This window comes from Anopheles cruzii, chromosome 3 (assembly GCF_943734635.1).
Source record: "Anopheles cruzii chromosome 3, idAnoCruzAS_RS32_06, whole genome shotgun sequence".
Lineage (NCBI taxonomy): Eukaryota > Metazoa > Arthropoda > Insecta > Diptera > Culicidae > Anopheles > Anopheles cruzii.
In genome coordinates, this window is record NC_069145.1 from 26,761,280 (window position 1) to 26,780,298 (window position 19,019).

At 48.7% G+C, this 19,019-nt stretch overlaps 1 protein-coding gene across 1 annotated transcript; it reads left to right on the forward strand.

Moving 5' to 3' along the window:
* Positions 1-6,206: 6,206 nt before the first annotated feature.
* On the forward strand, positions 6,207-18,230 carry LOC128272520 (WSCD family member AGAP003962). The gene is made up of 6 exons (XM_053010345.1): positions 6,207-6,368; positions 15,319-15,947; positions 16,032-16,111; positions 16,763-16,934; positions 17,016-17,185; positions 17,271-18,230. Exons 2-6 carry the CDS (start codon positions 15,335-15,337, stop codon positions 17,424-17,426), a joined length of 1,191 nt encoding a protein of 396 aa, XP_052866305.1. The 5' UTR covers positions 6,207-6,368; positions 15,319-15,334; the 3' UTR covers positions 17,427-18,230.
* The last annotated feature ends 789 nt before the right edge of the window (positions 18,231-19,019 follow it).

A 19,019-nucleotide genomic window follows, 5' to 3' on the forward strand; every position in this document is an offset into this window, starting at 1 on the left:
TTGGGCCATAACATATCGGTCGTCCCGAGGGATTGTAACGAAACGTGCCAGAAGTTGGTTGGCTGGCGACAAGTTTCACATGCCTGGCCTACGTTCGGTATCTCAAATGGTGTCAGTCACCAAGGTCGTCGATTTATTCAAAGATTTGAAGTGCACGATGGTGTTCAATAATGATTTTACTTTTTTATTTGGTTGTCGGTCAAGGTTAACCGAATAACCGCCAATTCTCGTACGTGTGAACCTAAATTGATTAAAACGCCATTTATTAATTAAGAACTCGACACGAACAGGAAACTTGAGCAGCGTAAGCATTAGCTTCATTAAGCTGGTTGCCCTCAAACTCTTAGCGGCTATCGAGCGTTAACGATAGGTTACGGGCGGTTTCTTGGCGATCCCAGATCCGTTTGGATAAAATATTTAAACTCCGTTCTTCGTGGTGGCCGGCGTAGAGTAGGTAATCAGGGGTCGAGGCGGGTTCGTACGCATTACTAAACATGGCTCCCCTTGTTTGCAGATAGTTAGAAACACCGTTTCGAGCACGACTCGCTGATAGTGCACTATCAGGCCCGAGATCTAATGTTCTAACAATAGAACGTTCAAAATGCTCATTAACCGACAACACAATTGTACGCCTCTTATGTCGTGCAAGTGCAAGACCGGGACTCGGAAACACATGCTATGTATGCCGCTCCGATGGTAGCAACATATCGTGTGCTGACAAGCAATCGTCCTGCCATGCGCCCGTAGGCTCGTCGGATTGGGGCGATTGAGTTGGAAATGCAAGAATTATTGCTTCCGTCGTTGTTTAGGCAAACGAGACGTTGTCGATGAGGCGATTAGTTTCCATGCCGTGCAGAGCACCACCGACCGTAATTTACGAATCGGTTGGGGACCGTAATTTTCACTTATGACTATCTGCCGTAAGAACATGGAAAGAATGTTATTTCAGGAGTCTTCTTGCTCAAGCTCCAGTGGCACGCAAAAAAGGCTTGGGACTTCTTGTTCTTACAAGCCGTTATGTCAACGCATAAATATGTCATTACAATAATTTAGTGCACATATTTCAGATTGACTAATTAATCCGTATTGCTGAATACCCAACATAATTTATGATAAAAAATGCCATCGGAGCAGAAAAATTTGGGTAACAAATTGTGCGCACCTAGCTCATTCCCACCGATCGTAGGAAAACGCGCTCGGCCGAACTCGGAATGTTTTAACATGGCATCACGTGATTATCATGATGCGACGAGCGCATGATGAATTTATGGGCCCTCGGTGCAAGCACGGTGTGCCTTAGATTCTTGGAAATCCGCCCATAATCTCCAACGGAACGCAACCCAAACCCCTAATGAGAGACAGCTATTCGGAATGAGTTGGCCACACAGCGCACGGCTAGACAGGATTCAATTACGTCGTACTGTGCGCTTACGCAAACCGTAGGCGGCCACTCAGGGACTACACAACAAACCCAGCGTACCGCATTAATTGATCCTCCTCTCGCGAGGTCCGTGCGGTCTGCGTGCCGCCGGCTCCGCTCGTTGCTGGTGAATTTTCACCGCACATATCGCCAGAAACCATCGGCGAACGGTGGTTTTGGGCTTGCCCGAAAACATTGCCTCGGCGAGCTTCTGCGTTTTGTCATTCTGGCTTTCGGCATTCGGACGGGGCTGGCCGGCCGGCCGGTCGGGCTAGCATTATTACCATTTCCCCCGAGGGAAGGCTCATCTGACATTTCTTTCTGCGCGCCCGCATGTTTCGGTGGGCCAAGCCACATTCGGTCTGCGGTTCCTCGGTGGCGGAAGGAGGCTTTCTTTCGTGCACAGGAACTCGCAAGATTGTGGGAGATTTGTGCTTTCATGTCTCTCCATCTGTCATTCCAATTAGGGTGCAGAAAATGGGCGCCAAAACGTGTTTGCTTTTTAATGGAGTGAGTGTTCCTTTATTTGCTGAAGCTTGTAGTCGTTTTTACACTGTACAGTACTTTATAACTCACCACTATGGGTAAGATAATCTAATGAAATGTTTTGCGTATGGGTCGAAAAACCTCAATTCATACTATAATTTCAATATTCATATTCAATTTACTATTGTACAGCGTGTAGCTTCATGCTGGATGCAGTTTGCGTCCATCGCATCATTAAGCACCAAGCATCATTTCGTCTATGGAAATGGAAATCACATCCCGCCGCCGCCGGATCGGATGGCAGTGCCGGACATTACGTAACCTTCGCTCTGGTTTTGCTCCTGAGAAAAACACGAATTTGCCAACCACCTTCGCCGAACAAGAAACTTTACCAAGCCGTCTTTCCGCTGGGAGTCCTGGTTTGGCTGGAGCACAAAAATGTTCCACAAAAGGGACGGCTTTCTTTGTCTGTCCCCGGTTCCAGTGCGTTCCTGCCTGCCGGCTGGCAGAACGCCAACACGGCGCCCACGTGAACTGGTGACCGTGTCCCGGTGCCCATCGAACGATTGTTATCCTTCGCAGTCAAATGGTCCTATGAAAAATGAATTGTCCTTGGCGCCATCTCGATTTTTTTCCTGCCGACTGTCATTGTCAACCGAAGCCATTCCTTTTGTCATTGGAACGCGCGAAGAACGGCTCCTCCAAACGCGCCAATTACGCGGTTAGGCTGTGAATGTCTGGGTCGGACCAAAGTTTGGGCGGAAGAATGGAAATTTTTAAAATATTTCTACATTTTGTCCACTGGAACCACGCTTAGTTCAAGGTTTCCTGTGACGACAGTCCCGAACCGGGCTAACCATTGAATTAAGTTTTTAACCCCCCGAGGCGTGTTGAATTTTGGCCTTCAAGGTTTCTTTCAGTTTCGGCCTGAAACAATGGTTCTGAAGAAGATCTGCAAATGTGTACGTTGCGCCTCTTGAACGGGATAGCACGTAACTCGTACGCGCTGTGGTTTGGTGAGGGTCTTACGAGAAACGAATCAACGTTGTTTAAAAATGCATTAAAACCGTGTTGCGTAATAAAACAATATGCAGATTTTTTATATAAACGTGGAAAAAAGTGCTCCAAGAACACGGCTGTTAATTTTAGCTAGCAAAGAATCATATATGGGCTGATATGGGTTTCACGGTAAAGCAAGTTTGCCGGAGTTCCCAAGCTTAGCACTTTATGCGCCACAGGCTGTTTTGCCGGGCGGTAATTGGTCAATCTCATGGTCGGAAATCGAATAAACCACACATTCGCCACCGATTATTAATAAGGGCATCCCGCGGGCGTTCCATTGCCGGTTCCCGTAAATTGACCATAACGATCACGTACACGAGTAAAGCACACACGCAGACGCACGTTCAGTGTTACCGCTTCAATCCCACAGGAGATCCCACTTCGATCAGCGAGAGTTCCGTTTTTTCCCACCGACTTTGTCACACGGCCGTGCGACTAGCCGATGATGGGTTTAGTTTAATTATTGGTCGATTTTGTGGCCATCCCACACCGTACGCACGGTAGCCAGGTTGGCGACCGTACCGACCGATGCTGTTCGGTGCTCGCGACTGTGGTTAGCCAGAATTATGGGACGGGCAGCGATTTAGTTTGTCTCGGTTACGTTTTTATGTTTCCTACTAGTTCTGAAACACACGCGCACACGTACCGCGAGAACGTGATGCTGTTCGACCTTCGCATTGCCAGCCAAGCGTTGGGTGGGATACATGTTTTCTGTATAAATATAACGATGAATGATGACGCCAAACGATGATTGCCGGAGAAAGCGGGAATGGTGTCAAGGCACGAAGCACGCAATGGAGTGTGTAGAAGACGCACGAAATGGGGTATTAGTCATCCGACACCTATCGGGAGATCATGTTCTGCTCATCCCAAACCATCGCCTATCTTGAGCATCCGATAGTTCGAACCGCGAAGGATTCTGTTGACGATTCTAAAAATAAATACGAACTATTATTTCATTTTTGAAATGCTATTTTAGATATCCTGTTTAAACATAAAATATGTACCAAGGCTCCATAAAACGGCAATGGTATCGAACATCCAGCGACGGGCGGCAAATGTTGCCACAAAACTAGACGGAGGAAATCCTAATTATACGCCCCAATAGGCCCAAAAACCTTGAAAAAGGTTCTTGGAATTTGTAAAAATCAAACGGCGTCCAAAAAGAAAACAGAAAACCGGGGACCAAGAAAACACGGAACCACGGACCTTATCAGCCACCTAATGGTCTTTTATTTATTCGGCCAGAGCACCATCTCGGCATTTACCAGCTCATAAAAAACCTGCCCTACTTAATTCCTTATCGACTTTATTTATGTTTCCTTTCGCGTAGTTTTCGCCTTCGTGAAGGGACACCGAGGCAAATGTCATGACCACCGCCAGCGGCTACCTACCAGAGACTGACCAATGGCCAATGCTTTTAGTCATTCAGCATTCCACACACACTCTCTCTCTTTCTCGCACTGTTTCGCGGGGCCCAGTCGAATGCTAATAAATGGGAAATGAATCCTTTGGATTCCTTTAGGGAGGTTTGACAATTTGAATGTCAATTGCGCGAACCGCCACCATTCCATGGCTTGGTGCCTTCCCGCGCGGCCGTAGTTGACATGGAAATCCGACGCCGGAATTATGTCGACCTGAACCCGGCGAAAAAAGGCCGAAAGCGGAAACATCAGCCGGCGTGGACCGTACAACAGGGGAAGTTTTCCTTCCCGGAACGGCCAAGCGAACGTGATGAGAGATCGTCGGCCCATCCGCAGCGATCCCGTAAGCCCACGCAGTCGATGCCAACCCTTTCCGTGGCGTCCTTCAGGCCGCTGGTAGGCGGAGGATTCAATAATAAATTTCACCAAATTCGTTCGTGCGTTTCTCCAGCCGAGTGGCCGTGATTAATATCGTATGGCCAGTTATGGCGGCCGCCTCCGGCGCCGAAATCGGATACTTAATGTGTGCGCTGCGGATATCTTGGGCACCCGTAAGATATTCACGTTCACGTTCTCCTCACCGACAAACTTTTCGCCGGCGAGGGTTGCTTCTTGGGGCTGCTATCGAATTACCCGGTGGCAGTCAGGTAGCTACGTGCCACGTAATGCGGTAATAGCATCTGCCGTTGCCCTTTCGGGGATCGATATACCGGAGACGACCAGGTAGCTAAGATTCTAGGTTCAGTTACGGCGTTTGCGAGAGGTGATTACGGCAGGGCTCAGCCTTCCTTGCCAATGAAGTTTAGGGAGAGCTTAGCTAAAACTAAAACAATAAGCGGTGTCGAAACAATCAAGCACAGGGGCTCCTCCAGAGGTGTGCCGAAGAAATGTGCCCTCCGTGGGTCAGCATGGGGTGCGCGAGAATCGGAAAACTATGCAAATCACAGGAAAAAAAATCAATATCTAACTCCCCTATAGCTTGGCATTTCGATATGGTCAGGTTAAAGGTTAAGACTGCGGAGTGTTTTATTGTTTAGTGGGGGCACTAAGCGAACCACAGGGGTATTAGAGAGAGTGTTGTGTGTGAGAGAGAGAGAGAGAGAGAGTTACAATTACGGTGTTACAACATGATTCGATGACCCACTAATTCTCACTTCTCCGCATTAGTTGGGTCGGGTTCGGGGGTGATGGGGTTAATTGGAAGCCATCGCCTCACAAGCTGGTAAACATTATAATCCGTTTGTCGGTTTTTGCTGGGTTTTTTTGTTTCGTTTTACATTTGAGGGATTTTTCTGATCGTTGTGGCCTTTTCGTTGCCTTGTGCATTGCACGTTTTGGCTTTTTCTAGCGTTTTTCGTATTAACCAGCAATTAATGATAATAGGTGTTATTAGATGCAGATGGTGTTGGATCTCCTTTTTATGCTGTTTTTATATAACGACTGTTTTATATTCCGAATCAATGTTCTACAAAAGGGGACTGGTACAAAAAACAGAATAGCAATAATAATACTGTATAATAAATACAATACAATAAAGAATATGGTAACGACACTTCGATAGCTACTCAACATTAGCATTTATCAATCAACATTAATAACTGAAACTACCTATAGCAACTGTTATCACTTTACTAAATTTCAATAGCATTAAAGCCTTTTAGGACTCGTTTTACATAAAATAGTTTGCGTTTTCGTAGCAACTATATTTGACTGAATAATTAAATGATTATCCCTACAAATACGTGACACAGGCTACTATTTATTTTATTCTCTCTCTCTCTCTCTATTCTTTTTTCAGTTTCTGTTATGAGCAAAGCGCAAACAAGCAACGCAAGCTTACAAAATATTCAACCGCAGCAAAAAACGCGTTCAACGGCCGTCGATTATGCGGGGATTCCTGAATTTCCCTGTGACTGTGAAATGAAAGTTTAATTTTCACCAACCACAAACAGCAAGCGGTTCCGCGTACTATGAAAGTAAGTGTCCGTTAGTTTGTTGCCACATTTTTGCAGCACCATTTAGCCGCAACGGCCCCCGATCGAACAGATATGGCGAGAATCGATAATATAGTGCAAGGTACCGGGGTGTGGTGACCAATGTAATGCGGGGGACAGATTATTTCACCCAACGATCCTGATAGAATTAATTCTGCTATTAACACCGATCTGCAGGCATCGGATGAAGCTTAATTGAACACGGATGATTTTATGGTGACCCTTTCTGGAAAGTCATCTCGCTACCGGGAGCCTTAATGGCACAGTCAATAGATTAATTTTCCGACTCACTAAATGCTGCAAATGAAACTGTTTACGATGCCACACCATACGGTTTGGTGCGATTGATCGCCTCTGACCCAGCACGGTAACGCAGGGGTGCTAAAGACTTAAGAAGAATTTATAATTTCTCACCACGTAACACCTTAGTAGGCGCTGTTGGGAGTGTGACTGGGCGCACGGTATCCACGGATGGTCAACCCCACCAGCTCCGACCGAACACGACACGTTGAGCCCTGGCACGCCAATTTAAATGCCAACGTTTAAGCCGACATTCAGAGAGATAGCGCAAAATACGACAAACAGCTGGAAAGTATTTTAATTACCAGCATATCGGAATTAACTACCGGAAGTGCAGTGAAGATAACGAGAGGGATTCCGTGGAGCAGCCAAGGGCGAATGCCGTATTCTGCGCCACTCATTTGCATTCACACCAAGCCACGTCACGACACCCGGCTCGGTTTGCAAGATTTCGCAATTTGCTTGACAAAAAAGGAGGGTAAACATGGCCAAAGCCTAGGATAAACTCTGCGTGGCCAGCCTGCGGAGGTGACCTGCCGTGCGGGGCCAACGTTAATTACGCTCGAGAGGGCTACGGAAAACGTGCCCCCGAATGCTGGTTGAGGTGTTTTTCTTGAAAAACAAAAACAATAGCGAGATTTGCGTTTCAGATTTGTGGGCTGTCTGTAATACTTTTTTTGTAGCCCAAAAGCATCAGCCACATTGGTCGTTCATTATACTAGAAGTGGTTGTTGGTTCATTGTGGTAGGATAGACCTCGCGTTACGAATTACACGCCAATTAGCATATTTAACGCGCTTTAGGTCAACAGGTGCTGGAAAGATTCAGGACGTCAGAATCGGTATCCTACCCGGTTGCCCTGCCAAAGGCCCTTTGTCCATTCCAAATAGAGTTTGGGAATTTATTTTCTCTCGTAACATCTTTCCAAACCGTCATTAATCGAAATAATAAAACGTTAGCCAAAACCCGGGCTGTGACGCACAGATCGGACGCTGAAGCCGGTGGCCGGTAGCGTAATCGAATAGCATAACCACAACAGTGCCGTGGTTACAAAGCTAAACGGTCCATCAATTTGGCCCATTCTGGGAATGCTGTTTCGACGGTAAAGCCGGGTCTTTAAAGGACATAAAAAGGGACGAACCCGCAACGGAATGGAGGCGCCCAGTGGCTCATCTGCGCTCGAAGCGGAACAAGTTTTATGGTTTCTTTTATTTAATTCGGTGCTGCGCGCCGGGCTGGCTGAGTAAGCTTGAGTTTTTATTGTTCCAAAAAGTCTGTCTGCCAATCGATGGTCGCAGGCGAAGTGGAGCAAAATAACGACTCGAAGCTCGTAAAACATTCAATCGCTGACAACCGACGCCATTTGCGCCGCGCCGGCTAGAAGCAGATTGCGGGGTGTGGTGTGGCAACTTTCGCACACTTTGTACTGGACAGCGGTTATCAAACGCTTTTCTAACGCAAATTGGTTTGCTGGAATACGGGCAAAAAACGTTCAAAAAAAATTTTTCCAAACTCTGGTCGGTTTTTAACGAGAAACCTATGCGCCTTGTTCCACTCCGAACAGGGATAAGCGTCTCGAATTACGAGCATGCTCCAGAGCGTTTTCTCACTGAACGGTGATATGCCTTGAACTACTATTTAAATCAACAGTCTCGACAAGCATAAGCCCGGATTAAATACCAGTTACGGCTAATGACTGGGCGGTCCCCTTGGGCGCTGCCAACAAGGCACAGTGCTTGGAGGGGCTGGAGTGTTTTGCAATCTCAAACAAGTACTCACCGTACCCGGTCTCGGAGTGTCACTGTAACTACTGTGCTGTAAAGCTGTTTTCATTGTCAGTGAGAATCGGATCTAGTTTCACTTTAGATTCCAGGACAACGGCATCGGTATGACTGCGGAACCCGTTACACGGGGTGGCTTAGTGCAATATTCCTTGATAATTTCTTTGAAGATTTGTTCTACAGCTTTATAACACGTTAAGGGGTTATATTCACCCAAATTTCAACTGTACAATAAACGTAGAGCTGAAGTATCAACGGCATTGGAACCGTGTACACGCACTACACGGAAACATTATACCCAAAGCGTACACGATTTTCTCAAGTTTTCAATAAAGACGAGGCAAACCAACAGCAAAACATAAAGGAATAGTCAGACGGTAAAAAACGGAGAAGAGACAAAAGCGTCAGCTGGGAATAGTATAAAAGTCTAGGGAAAGCAATACAACATATTGTGCTATCACATTATCATGAAACATTTGTCCGTCTCGACGGCAGCCGTACCAACCGCCATCAGCGTCGCCACTCCCTGAAGTGCCGGTCGCTTTCTTTTTTCTTGCTGGAAAAAGGGAAAAATTCAATAAACACTGCGCCGTTCCAGGCAGCAGGCGGACACAATTTGCTATAATGTCCTCCGCGCCCGGACGTTCGTACCCATTCAGGGCCCATTTGTGTCCGCTCCGCGGTTGCTGCTGCTGCTGCTGGTGGTGGTAGTCTCAGACTCACTACTTCACACCAACAAGCTAACCTACGCGAGCTGCAACTCTTGCTTCCCCATCGGGCCAAAGAATTTAGACGTGCGCCGTGGAGAAGGTGCAAAGCGAAGATGCTATTTCCATATCACCGCGCCAGCAACAGCAGCGCCGGAACAGCATCATGCCGTAACACTGCCGTGGGATATGCAGATTTCGTATCCTGGTGCTGGAAACAGAGAAGCTGCACGACCCCCATTTGCGAGGCGGAAACTGTTGCTCGGGGCCGTTTATCAGCGGTCCAAGATGAGCTGGGAGCGAGCGAGACAGAAGTGTGATTTATCTAGAGTCGTTGGAAAACTCGACGACAAATAAACACAACGAAAAGTAGCCTCCATTATGTGGGATTTCCTTCCGGGGGTTGTGAAACCGATGCACCGATTGTTGGCCGCATCGTTTCATCCCACACCAAAACGGTGGGTGGCGGGGGGGGGGAGGGCACACTACAGCATGGGAGACGTGCAGCATAATGTTCTGCACTGTCAAACTTCCCTCCGAAGGCAGGGTTATGGGCCCGTTTCGGTAAGTTTTCGATGTAAAGCTGAATTCCTCATAAAATCCGATCCTAAACTGCAAGTCTCTGGGGACCCCATCAAACCTACGCTCGCCTAGTCTACCGATAAAATGGGTCCGTGTGAGTGTGGGTTCGAAAATACTGTCAACCCCGATTCTTGCCCAAGCAAGAAGCGGCACATCTTTTCGCTCCGAACCACTTTGCTAATCCACATAAGCCGCACATGACAGCAGCTGCCAGCAGAGGCAATAAAAGGACAACAAGGACCCAAAAATCGTGCTACATGCTGTCAAGGCCTTTTGGCTGCTGCCGGTTGCTGAATTATGGTGGCATTTTGTAGTGCAGCCATGGGTTCCCCCATTTTTTGCTCCTACTCAATCATCATTCCTGGGCGTTGTTGGGAGGCGAAAATTTTACGGCACCGTAACAGCGTGTCGATGCCGGCATTTCACACACATGCCCTGGTAATGGTGGCATCCGGCATCTACGGTAAACGATGAAAATTGCCGCTCGACATGGTAATGATATAACATTATTTGCGCCTCAAACTGATAGTTTCCGGCACTCTGGCCACATCGGACCGGGAACGGGGTCTCCATGTTGGAGGATGAAAATTCTTCCGAATACTTTCCGTGAAGCTAAAGGCCAACCACTTGACGTTCCGCTGGCGGAGCACATTGGAAACTTTTCGGAACTAGCTGAGCAAAATGTAGCGAATGTGTGGATGGGTAAAATGAAAGTTGTAGGTCCATGACTCAGACTCATGCACCAAAGCTAAGATCATGTGCGCTTCATGGTGCTTCAAACTCGTGTGGTACGTTGGAACCTACCGTAAAAATATAAAATGCAATAAAGCAACTTTAGTTAGATAATAACTTCAAATAAAATTAACATCAATCAGCACGAATAATCTGCACATCAGCAAACTTTCGGTCAATGCTCGGACATGCATATTTGCAATAAACAATTGCAAAAACCAAGTCTAGTGATGATATTTCTTATTTATTTCAGTTATTAAATAAATCATTCGAAAGACTTTGCATGGAAGTTGTTCGTATCGGGTTTTGGCCAATCTCCAACGGGAAGGCAACAGCGTGAGGTGCTTACCAAATACGACCCATCTCGTAATGCATTCCGGAGCTCTTTGGGAACGCGTTTTTGATTGAAAACCCCGTGTATGGGCCACTGATAGATGAGTTCTGACATTTGCCCTTAGCGTTCGATGCACCGTTGCTGACGATGTGTTGACTTTATCCAAACCGTTCAACGAGTAGAAGCCATTATAATCGAAATTGGGTAAACATTTGACAGTGTTGGCCTGACTTCGATGTAGTGAAGGCGGGTTCATGAGCAATTTAAGGCAAAAAAAAACTTCTAAAAGGATTCAAAGTTAGAATTGAAGGAAATTTGGTTCTTTTTGAGTTTCTGCTAATGTTTTACAGAAACCAATTAAAAACAAATGCCAAATTTTGTTGCTTCTATTAAATATCGATATTGATTAAATAACGATATCAAAAGCCTACAACAGATCGTACCCATCGGCTAGGGCAAGGCCCGTAGAATGCGCGGTGTCTGCGATTTCACACTCTGGAAAAGGATGCTCATTAATGCGACATCGGCCGTCGAGCACGTTCACTATCCCGGGGCCGCCACCACCACCACCATCGGCCCCCCGGGGTAGCGTGGCGTTGCATGGAAAGCTTAAACTTTTCCCCGCCAAACCAGTGTCAAAAAGGGCGACTCAAATGGCCCAGAAAGAAAAGAGCTCGGAGGCGGACGAAGCGCACTTCGCGCACGGCGAAACATGGCCGCACAACAAACAAACCGCCTGCCGGTCGGCCCCAGGAAGCGACCCTAAAACTGCGAACCAAGGACGGGTGGAGGCGCCGGCACTGGTAAAAGTTTGCCCTCTACGCTGAGTACGTGCACCTTCGGGTTGCGCCGCGGCACTTCGGCGGGCCACATCAGGGCCACGTGTTGACTCCATGGCGTGAACTTCCGCAGTTGATGATGAGACCCCCGCCACGCCGTCCCGATTACGCGGGGCCCGGCGGGGCTTAGGGCGCGAAAGAAAGAAAACAGCAAACAAACCAGATAATAAAAGGACCCGGGGCTTGTTGATGGTCCCGCAGGTCGATAAAGTTTTAAGCTCGACACGAGATTCACGGTGGCTGATTGAAAGCAGCTGGACGCCACGCCCGGGGCTGCCGCACGGTCCTGACGCCCGGGCCGCTGTCACGCTGAGTTCCGGGAAAATGTCCTGTCACCATGGTGGGGGGCGGGTTGCACTTAACGCTCGTCAGTCTGGTAGTGTCTGGAATCTGCTCCGTACCGTTATTCGATATCTCTCCGCGAGCCGATGGGATGCTGGACGGTGTTACGCTAGACCACGCTATTAGGTCAGCGGTGGCGACAATGTTGACCACGGGACACGGTCGGGGACCGACCCCGAACGAGCACTCCCGGCTCAAGGCTGCGTGGAGTCGTTTCGCATTTCGAAATCGATTGACAAATTATCGCCTAATTTGTGGTTGGCGGCCAGCAGTCGTTGGCAGATGATTTCGTTTCGCTTTGGACATTATTGTGTTTCCAGCCTGTTGTGGAGCAGTTCGTGTGAATCTCCGGCCCCACTTGTATCGCCGTAGGGTCCTGCTGATGGTTTCAAATGTCTGCGAATGTGCCGGTGCCGGTAGGAACGACAGCATGCCTCGGCCGTAATTTAATAAAATGCTCATTTTCATCACTCACGATTTGGGCGGCCTTTGGACGGCGTCGTTTGCGTTTCGGGCTGAACTTGAAGACCACTTTGGCAATAATTTAACTATCGTCGAGCAGCGAGTTGCTCCTCATCGGCCAACCCGAGTGCGGTGATGTTGCGGGAAAGTCAAAATAAAAATCTCGCCACAGTTGCGGATGACCTACTTAGTACACTCAGCCATCCACAGGACTTTTGTCGTTTCCCTTGCCGACTGAAGGCACCTTCCACGAACCGAGCAACTGTCGGAAACGACTCGCGGAGCCGCCATTTCCCAAAGGGGCCCTTAGTGTGCAACTTTGTCGGAACCACATTATCCGCGAGCTACCCGACGACCTTTCACAGGCAGGCAGCAAAGTAGTGGGGAGTCTCACCACGCACCGGACACGATGCTCGGCCGATTAGGATTGGACCCTTTTGTCGTGCTCTTTGAGGCGCTGAAAATTACATCAATTTCCAGCAGTTAACTCTTTGTCGCCCCAAAAACGGGGAGATCGTCAAATAAATATCCGCCAAAAATCAAAGCGGCTTTTGGCAACAAACGACGTTTTCCGACGGCCATTGAAGTGTGAAAGTTTCGGCCGCGCTTTACGACACGTCGCCGTGATTCAGGCGGGACGAGACTGGTGCTGCGTTGAAGTTTAATGTTCCGCAGCAAGCCTCCCGGAGTGGAGCAGACTGAAGTGGACTTCTTTGTACGGAGCAAACAGGCAGACATCATGCGGGGTCGATCCTCTCGCAAAGGGTTGCGATAAATTTTGCATTTTCTAGCGCACCGCCATAAAACTTCGGAAAAGGAGATTGCTCGGCGTGCATACCAACAGCGAGATGGGGTTTGAGGGCTGGCCCGTTTCGGGAGAGCACTCGGTTGAAGTTTTTAGGTTTCTCCGTTCGCCGGAGTTTATCTCTGAACTGTCCGTTTAAAGTTTTATTGACCGAACACACTCGAGTCGGACTCGAACGAGCGTGCTTTGTGTAAATAAGATGAAGCTTCATTAATGTTTCATTTCATTTTCCTTTGATTTCTGCACTCAAATCAATCTGCCGGATTTTATATTCAAACAGGCGAACTAAGTGAAAACCCTTAGACGCAAGAAAGGTGGTATAGATCCGGCTTGAGTTTTTTCCGGTATCGGCAATCCTCAGTTTACACTTTCTTAGTCGAATGAGATGAATCAAGTCTTCATTTTTCACACTCTTCAATAAAAACAAAATATACAGGAAGTGTTATTTCAATTATTCTGCTATCATCTCAATGTAGTTCTTGGCATGCTGGCCTTGCATTTTCGCACACACAGTTAAGGGCGGAAAGCAGTTCTAGTTTTTGTTGATTTAATATGACCCCAGTTTTCGAAATATTTTGTGATTGATGAACCTTGTCAGATATCGTGCGAATATTTGAATCTTGAAAAGCTAAAGCAATCCAGTAGCAGTCTATAGCGGTCATATTATATCAGAGATACAAATGTCATTTTTCTTATCATAAACACTATTCAAACGAGATAGAACACTCGTTTCAAAGAACGGTGGAAGTAATCGTGCCGCAAGAGACAATTATCCACCAAAACAGCGAACGGCGTTCTTTATTTGCCAGGCCGCCTGTGAATAGCCAAGTGTATCGTGGCGATTGAATATCGGAAAGTCGATCTTGCATTGGCAAGAAGCAGTAACTGCTGGTTGGATCGATTTGTAGCTGATTATCAAATTACAACCACCCAACGATTGATTGTCTGTTATGGTGAACATCCACTTTCTGCGTTGTGACTTGCACTTCCCGCTAAGCAACGCCGGCTGAACGAGGGAACAGCTAAATCGGTTCCTCTACATCACTGCCGGAAGGTGTACGGGCGGTTCCGAGCGTTGGAACGATCCCGTATCGATATCGCCCGTAACGATTAGTCAATTATGGACCCTGTGCCGTGTGCCCGTTAGTCATCTGTCACGGCCAGCAACATTGAGCGGGGGTGTAATAAAATCGCCCAATTAGTCACTCCAAGTGACCCACGCTGGAGTGCTAAGTGGAGCGGATAAAAACGCGAGGTTCCACACACCTCACCGACGCCAAGCGGATGCACGTGAGGCAAGGTGATAAGTAATGCCGCTCGTGAGACGCAGAAGCATCGAAGGGCGCACACCACGCGCTAATGGTCCACTTGCATTGTGTGATCGCTGACGCGGTCTAGGCTGCGCTCTGGGCACGTACCACTAGGCGGCCGCCGCACGCGAACCACACGAGATGGCATGCACTCTTCTGGAGCCGTCAATAAATATGACTCGCTGTTGACTCGAGTTCCTTGACTGTCGGAATCGAAGCGTCTGGGGCGGCAGCAGGCTACACCCTAGCTGCTGCTACCCCTGCACGGGGGTCCGTCTGTGCCAAATTTCTACTACATCCTTGCCCTGGGGATCGCATCACCACGGAGCTGCCAAGGGTCAGTATCTTCATCGCGATAGTTCAAGTGTTCGCGGGGGGTGTTAAAACATTTCAACCGAATACACCCCCGAAGGTCTCCACATGTCATCCCCACCCCAGGTATCTCGCCTTGGTCGTCGTTTTTTTTTTTTGCTGGCACTCGCTAAATTCAATTTATATCCAATTTCACTCTTCGCGAAGTTCCTAACGAGCGTTGCCCGAAAAACCCCGGAGTTGGACCGGAGTAGTAGTTTGCCGGGTGTGGAAGTCGACCCGAGCGGGTTAGTAACGTGGCCGCAGTAACGAGAGGTGTTGTTTCGCACGGTCGCAAGAATTCCAATTTCGCCGCCGTTCGCTCGTCCGATCGAAATCAATTTCCATTCTCATCCGGAACGGCGGTACCCTTTCTCTCTTCCCACAGATCCGATAATGCGGCCATGGCGCTGCGCGGTTGGCGACTGTTTGGGGTGGCCGGCACCATACTGGTGTACGTCGGCGGTATACTGTTCCTATCGTTCGTCAGCTTGCAGGGACCGCAGCAGAAGCGCGGACTGCACGGGCCGCGCGGCTACGGTGAGTTCGAGACGATCCGCAACCGGGACCTCGGCCTGATGGGCAAGAAGCCACCCCTGCAGTGGTGCACCGAGCTGCACTATCTGGGTGCCCCGACCCGCCAGCCCCGAACGCCGACCAAGCTGCTGCAAACTTTTCCCGGCCACTTTGTCAAAAAGTTCAACGTGTACAGCTACCACAACAACCAGAACCTACACTCAGCCTCGGCGGCAGCAGTAGCGCCGGAACCGGAACGGGCGACCGACGGCGGGGCGATCCGGAACGATGGCATCGCTGGAAGTTCCTCGCGTTCCGTTTGGCCTAAAAGCGATCAACTTAATGGTAAACTAGTGCATAATGGCGATAGCGTAAGGCGGGATAGCGATGCGCGATGGGCCCGGGAACGATCGGGCCCCGCGGGTACCGGGCTGACGGCGCTCGTCTCGTTCCCCGGCAGTGGCAACACCTGGCTGCGGTATCTGTTGCAACAGGCCACCGGTAAGTTGGGGACGCCGACACGGAGACGATCTGCATCCGCACTGTTAGCCGCCCAATAACTGCGTTGTACGTTTCGTGTTACAGGCCTGCTAACCGGAAGTGTGTACAAAGATTATGGACTGCTCAAAAGTGGCTTCCCGGCGGAAAGCGTGGCCAATGGATCGGTAAGTGTTGATTGTATGCTTACACAGGCACCAAACGAACTCATCATTCTAATAATCACACGTGCAAAGTGACCATAAGGTTGGATGGTGATGTAATTGAATAATGGTGTAATACGTGCCGCCAAACACAGTACCGCACTTCCGAGAATTGGACATTGGTTCTTTTTCGATGCCAGCTGCGAGCTTTCGCACACCGGACGTGGTGTCACTGGACTACTAACCATATGTGGCACCCACCTGCCACAGATACCGTGCATATGAACCGTAATTACTAATTAGAGGGGCTGTCGCATCATGCGAGATAACGCTTCGTTTCGCATCACGGAAGTACGTACTGACGTGGGCGCCAGATTGAGCATCGGATTCCGGTTTTATTCATCCCGTTTGTCGTGACTTTTTCCGGAAAAGCCCACACGTATGGCGTTAGACGTTAGCCGACAGGTCACAGCCAGATGCCACAGTTACGGTCAGTGAATCCCTCAGAGGCAATGGCCTGGTGGCTACAGTTGGTTCTGATGGTCCTCGGTAGTACAGCGTCTGGCGAAGGAGTTTTCGTTCTGTTTTCCATCTTTGGGCGTAACAATTTCATCAACTCTGGAGTCTGGCAATTGAGGAACGCTATCTAAAAGCTGGTGAATCGTCTTCTTTCAGGTGCTGGTAGTCAAAACGCACGAATGGGGTCCCAACGCGTGGACTCCGTACGCGAAGGCGATTCTTTTGGTACGGGATCCTGAGCGCGCTATTTTGGCCGAATTCAATCGCCAATCCGGTGGCCACGTAGGATTCGCCTCGCCCGACCGTTACCGTAGGACCAAGGGTCGATGTGAGTATACGTGGCTGGCGAGTGGTTAGAAGGCGCAAAACCTGACGTGTTGCATGATCTTGCTTTGATTTCCTCCACCAGATTGGACCCAATTTGTAAAAAATAAGCTGTGGGCGTGGGAACAGACGAATCTCTCGTGGGCGAAAAACTTTACCGGTGAAGTGAAATTAGTCTTCTACGACGATCTGGTCGCCAACGTCGAGGGCACGTTACGCAGTATTCTGAGATTCCTAAACCACTCCACGGACGAGGTGCGTATCGGTGGCCTCCCTATGGCGCCAGGAAGCCGACGATCGATTCGAATCTAATAATCCGTTTTCTTTTTTCTACCGCCAGGAGCTGCTGGCCTGTGCGCTGATGCGGAAGGAAGGTATCTACCGGCGCAAGAAACGAATCCTTCAGTTCGACCCATACAGTCCCGCCATGCACGCTGCTATCGATGAAAAGCGAGCCGAAGTGTATGCAGCCCTTGGTCGCTACGACACACACTGAACCACACACTGTTATTGCTGCCCGGAGTTGGTTCGTTATGGACGATTCACCGATTGTGGGTTACTGAAGCATTGTTTTTGAGCAAACCTTTTTTTAGCATCGTCAACACGGGCATCTTTTAAAAGTTATCCATGGATTCCGGTGGGTTGGAGTACTGTACAAAATCCAAGTAATGCAGAAAGGGTTAGGTTTTGTAAATATTAGTGAATTTTGTAAATATTCGTGGGATTCGTTCAAATGCTTCCATTTTCCATCGTTAGTACCAAATGCGCAATGTGATCTTATGTTTTACTTAGTTGTTTACAGAGTGCACAGGCACGTTCAACGATCACTAGCCGATCCGTTCTAGTCAAAACAGGTTTGTGAACGTCCGTGCCGACATTGGACACGCCCCAGGTTTGGAGGCATTCAATATTCACTCGATGTTATCAGACGAGAAAACAAACGCAACAGAGTAGCGTAAAACCGATGGAACAGCGTACCGAAGCAGCAGAGCAGTTCATAATTTGGAAGGACGATGTCGAAACTATGCGAAACTCGTAAGACTTTTAGAAACAACTTAGGAACTGTAGCCGCAGCATACCCGGACGCCTCCGAAGCGTCTGGTTGTAGTAGAGCGTTTGTGTTTTTAATTCAACGGCAACAACTGCTACTACGGAAGGCGACAAACACCGTACCCAGATTAGGAAGTAATGCGGTCCACCAACGCCAGACCGAGTCTGGTAGTCGGTGTAAACGCAACACGATGTATAGTAGTACTGCGCTGGTGTGAACGAATGTGCATTATACGTAGACACCAGAATACAGAACGAATAAAAGTATTTAGAAGTGTTAAAGTAATCAATCTGTCTTTCCGTTCAACGGATTTCAAACGTCGTGAGTTTATTTCTGATGCCGAAATCATTGAAGGGACTGTAAGGACACAACCTCCATCTTGTACCAAACACCGCTAAAAGGCATTCAAATTATCGCTCACACAAAAACGCTTCGAATAACGGCCGGTTCAAAGTAAGTAACGCTTCGTGATGTCCGCACTGACCGGTGTGAGGCGCTGTACTATGCGAGCGTGCTCCGTGCCATGCGTTGAGCTGTCAAACGTCAAATGGCTCACAATTTTCGATCGTCCGATTCCTCGAGTGGGCGCTCGGATCGAAATGGTTCCGTAGTCTCAGTGATTTTCAGTGAGTCGTTTCGCGGCCTTTTTACAGTTCACAGTGAATTTCAAGCTCAAAGTTTCTATAATCATACGAAAAGGAAAAGGTAGTTCGAGATTTAGCCCGTAATCATCGACACTCGGACAGTAAGTACCGGTGGCAGGCGCGTGCCGGGCTCGCTCTCGACCCTGTCGGAACCGACAACCGACGACGATCTCCGGTGAGGGACGCTTTGAAAGCAGCCCTTTGGCGCCCGCAGCCCTTCTTTGCATCGGATCGTTGGCAGTGCGGCGGGTGGGCGGTTACTTTGCCGTCCCATTATTGATCTACCACAGAGAACGGTGACCGTGCCGCGAGGTCACCATCACGTGAGAAGGTTCACCGTATGTTTTGCATCACTACCGAGTGACTTCATCATCCTCACCATGCTGCAGTGGTT

Excerpts from the sequence above, each read along its gene's own strand:
- LOC128272520 (XM_053010345.1), top strand. The coding sequence starts at position 15,335 with ATGGCGCTGCGCGGTTGGCGACTGTTTGGGGTGGCCGGCACCATACTG. Across the intron at positions 16,112-16,762 it reads AAAGCGTGGCCAATGGATCG|GTGCTGGTAGTCAAAACGCA; the intron begins GTAAGTGTTGAT and ends GTCTTCTTTCAG. Across the intron at positions 16,935-17,015 it reads CCGTAGGACCAAGGGTCGAT|ATTGGACCCAATTTGTAAAA; the intron begins GTGAGTATACGT and ends TTCCTCCACCAG.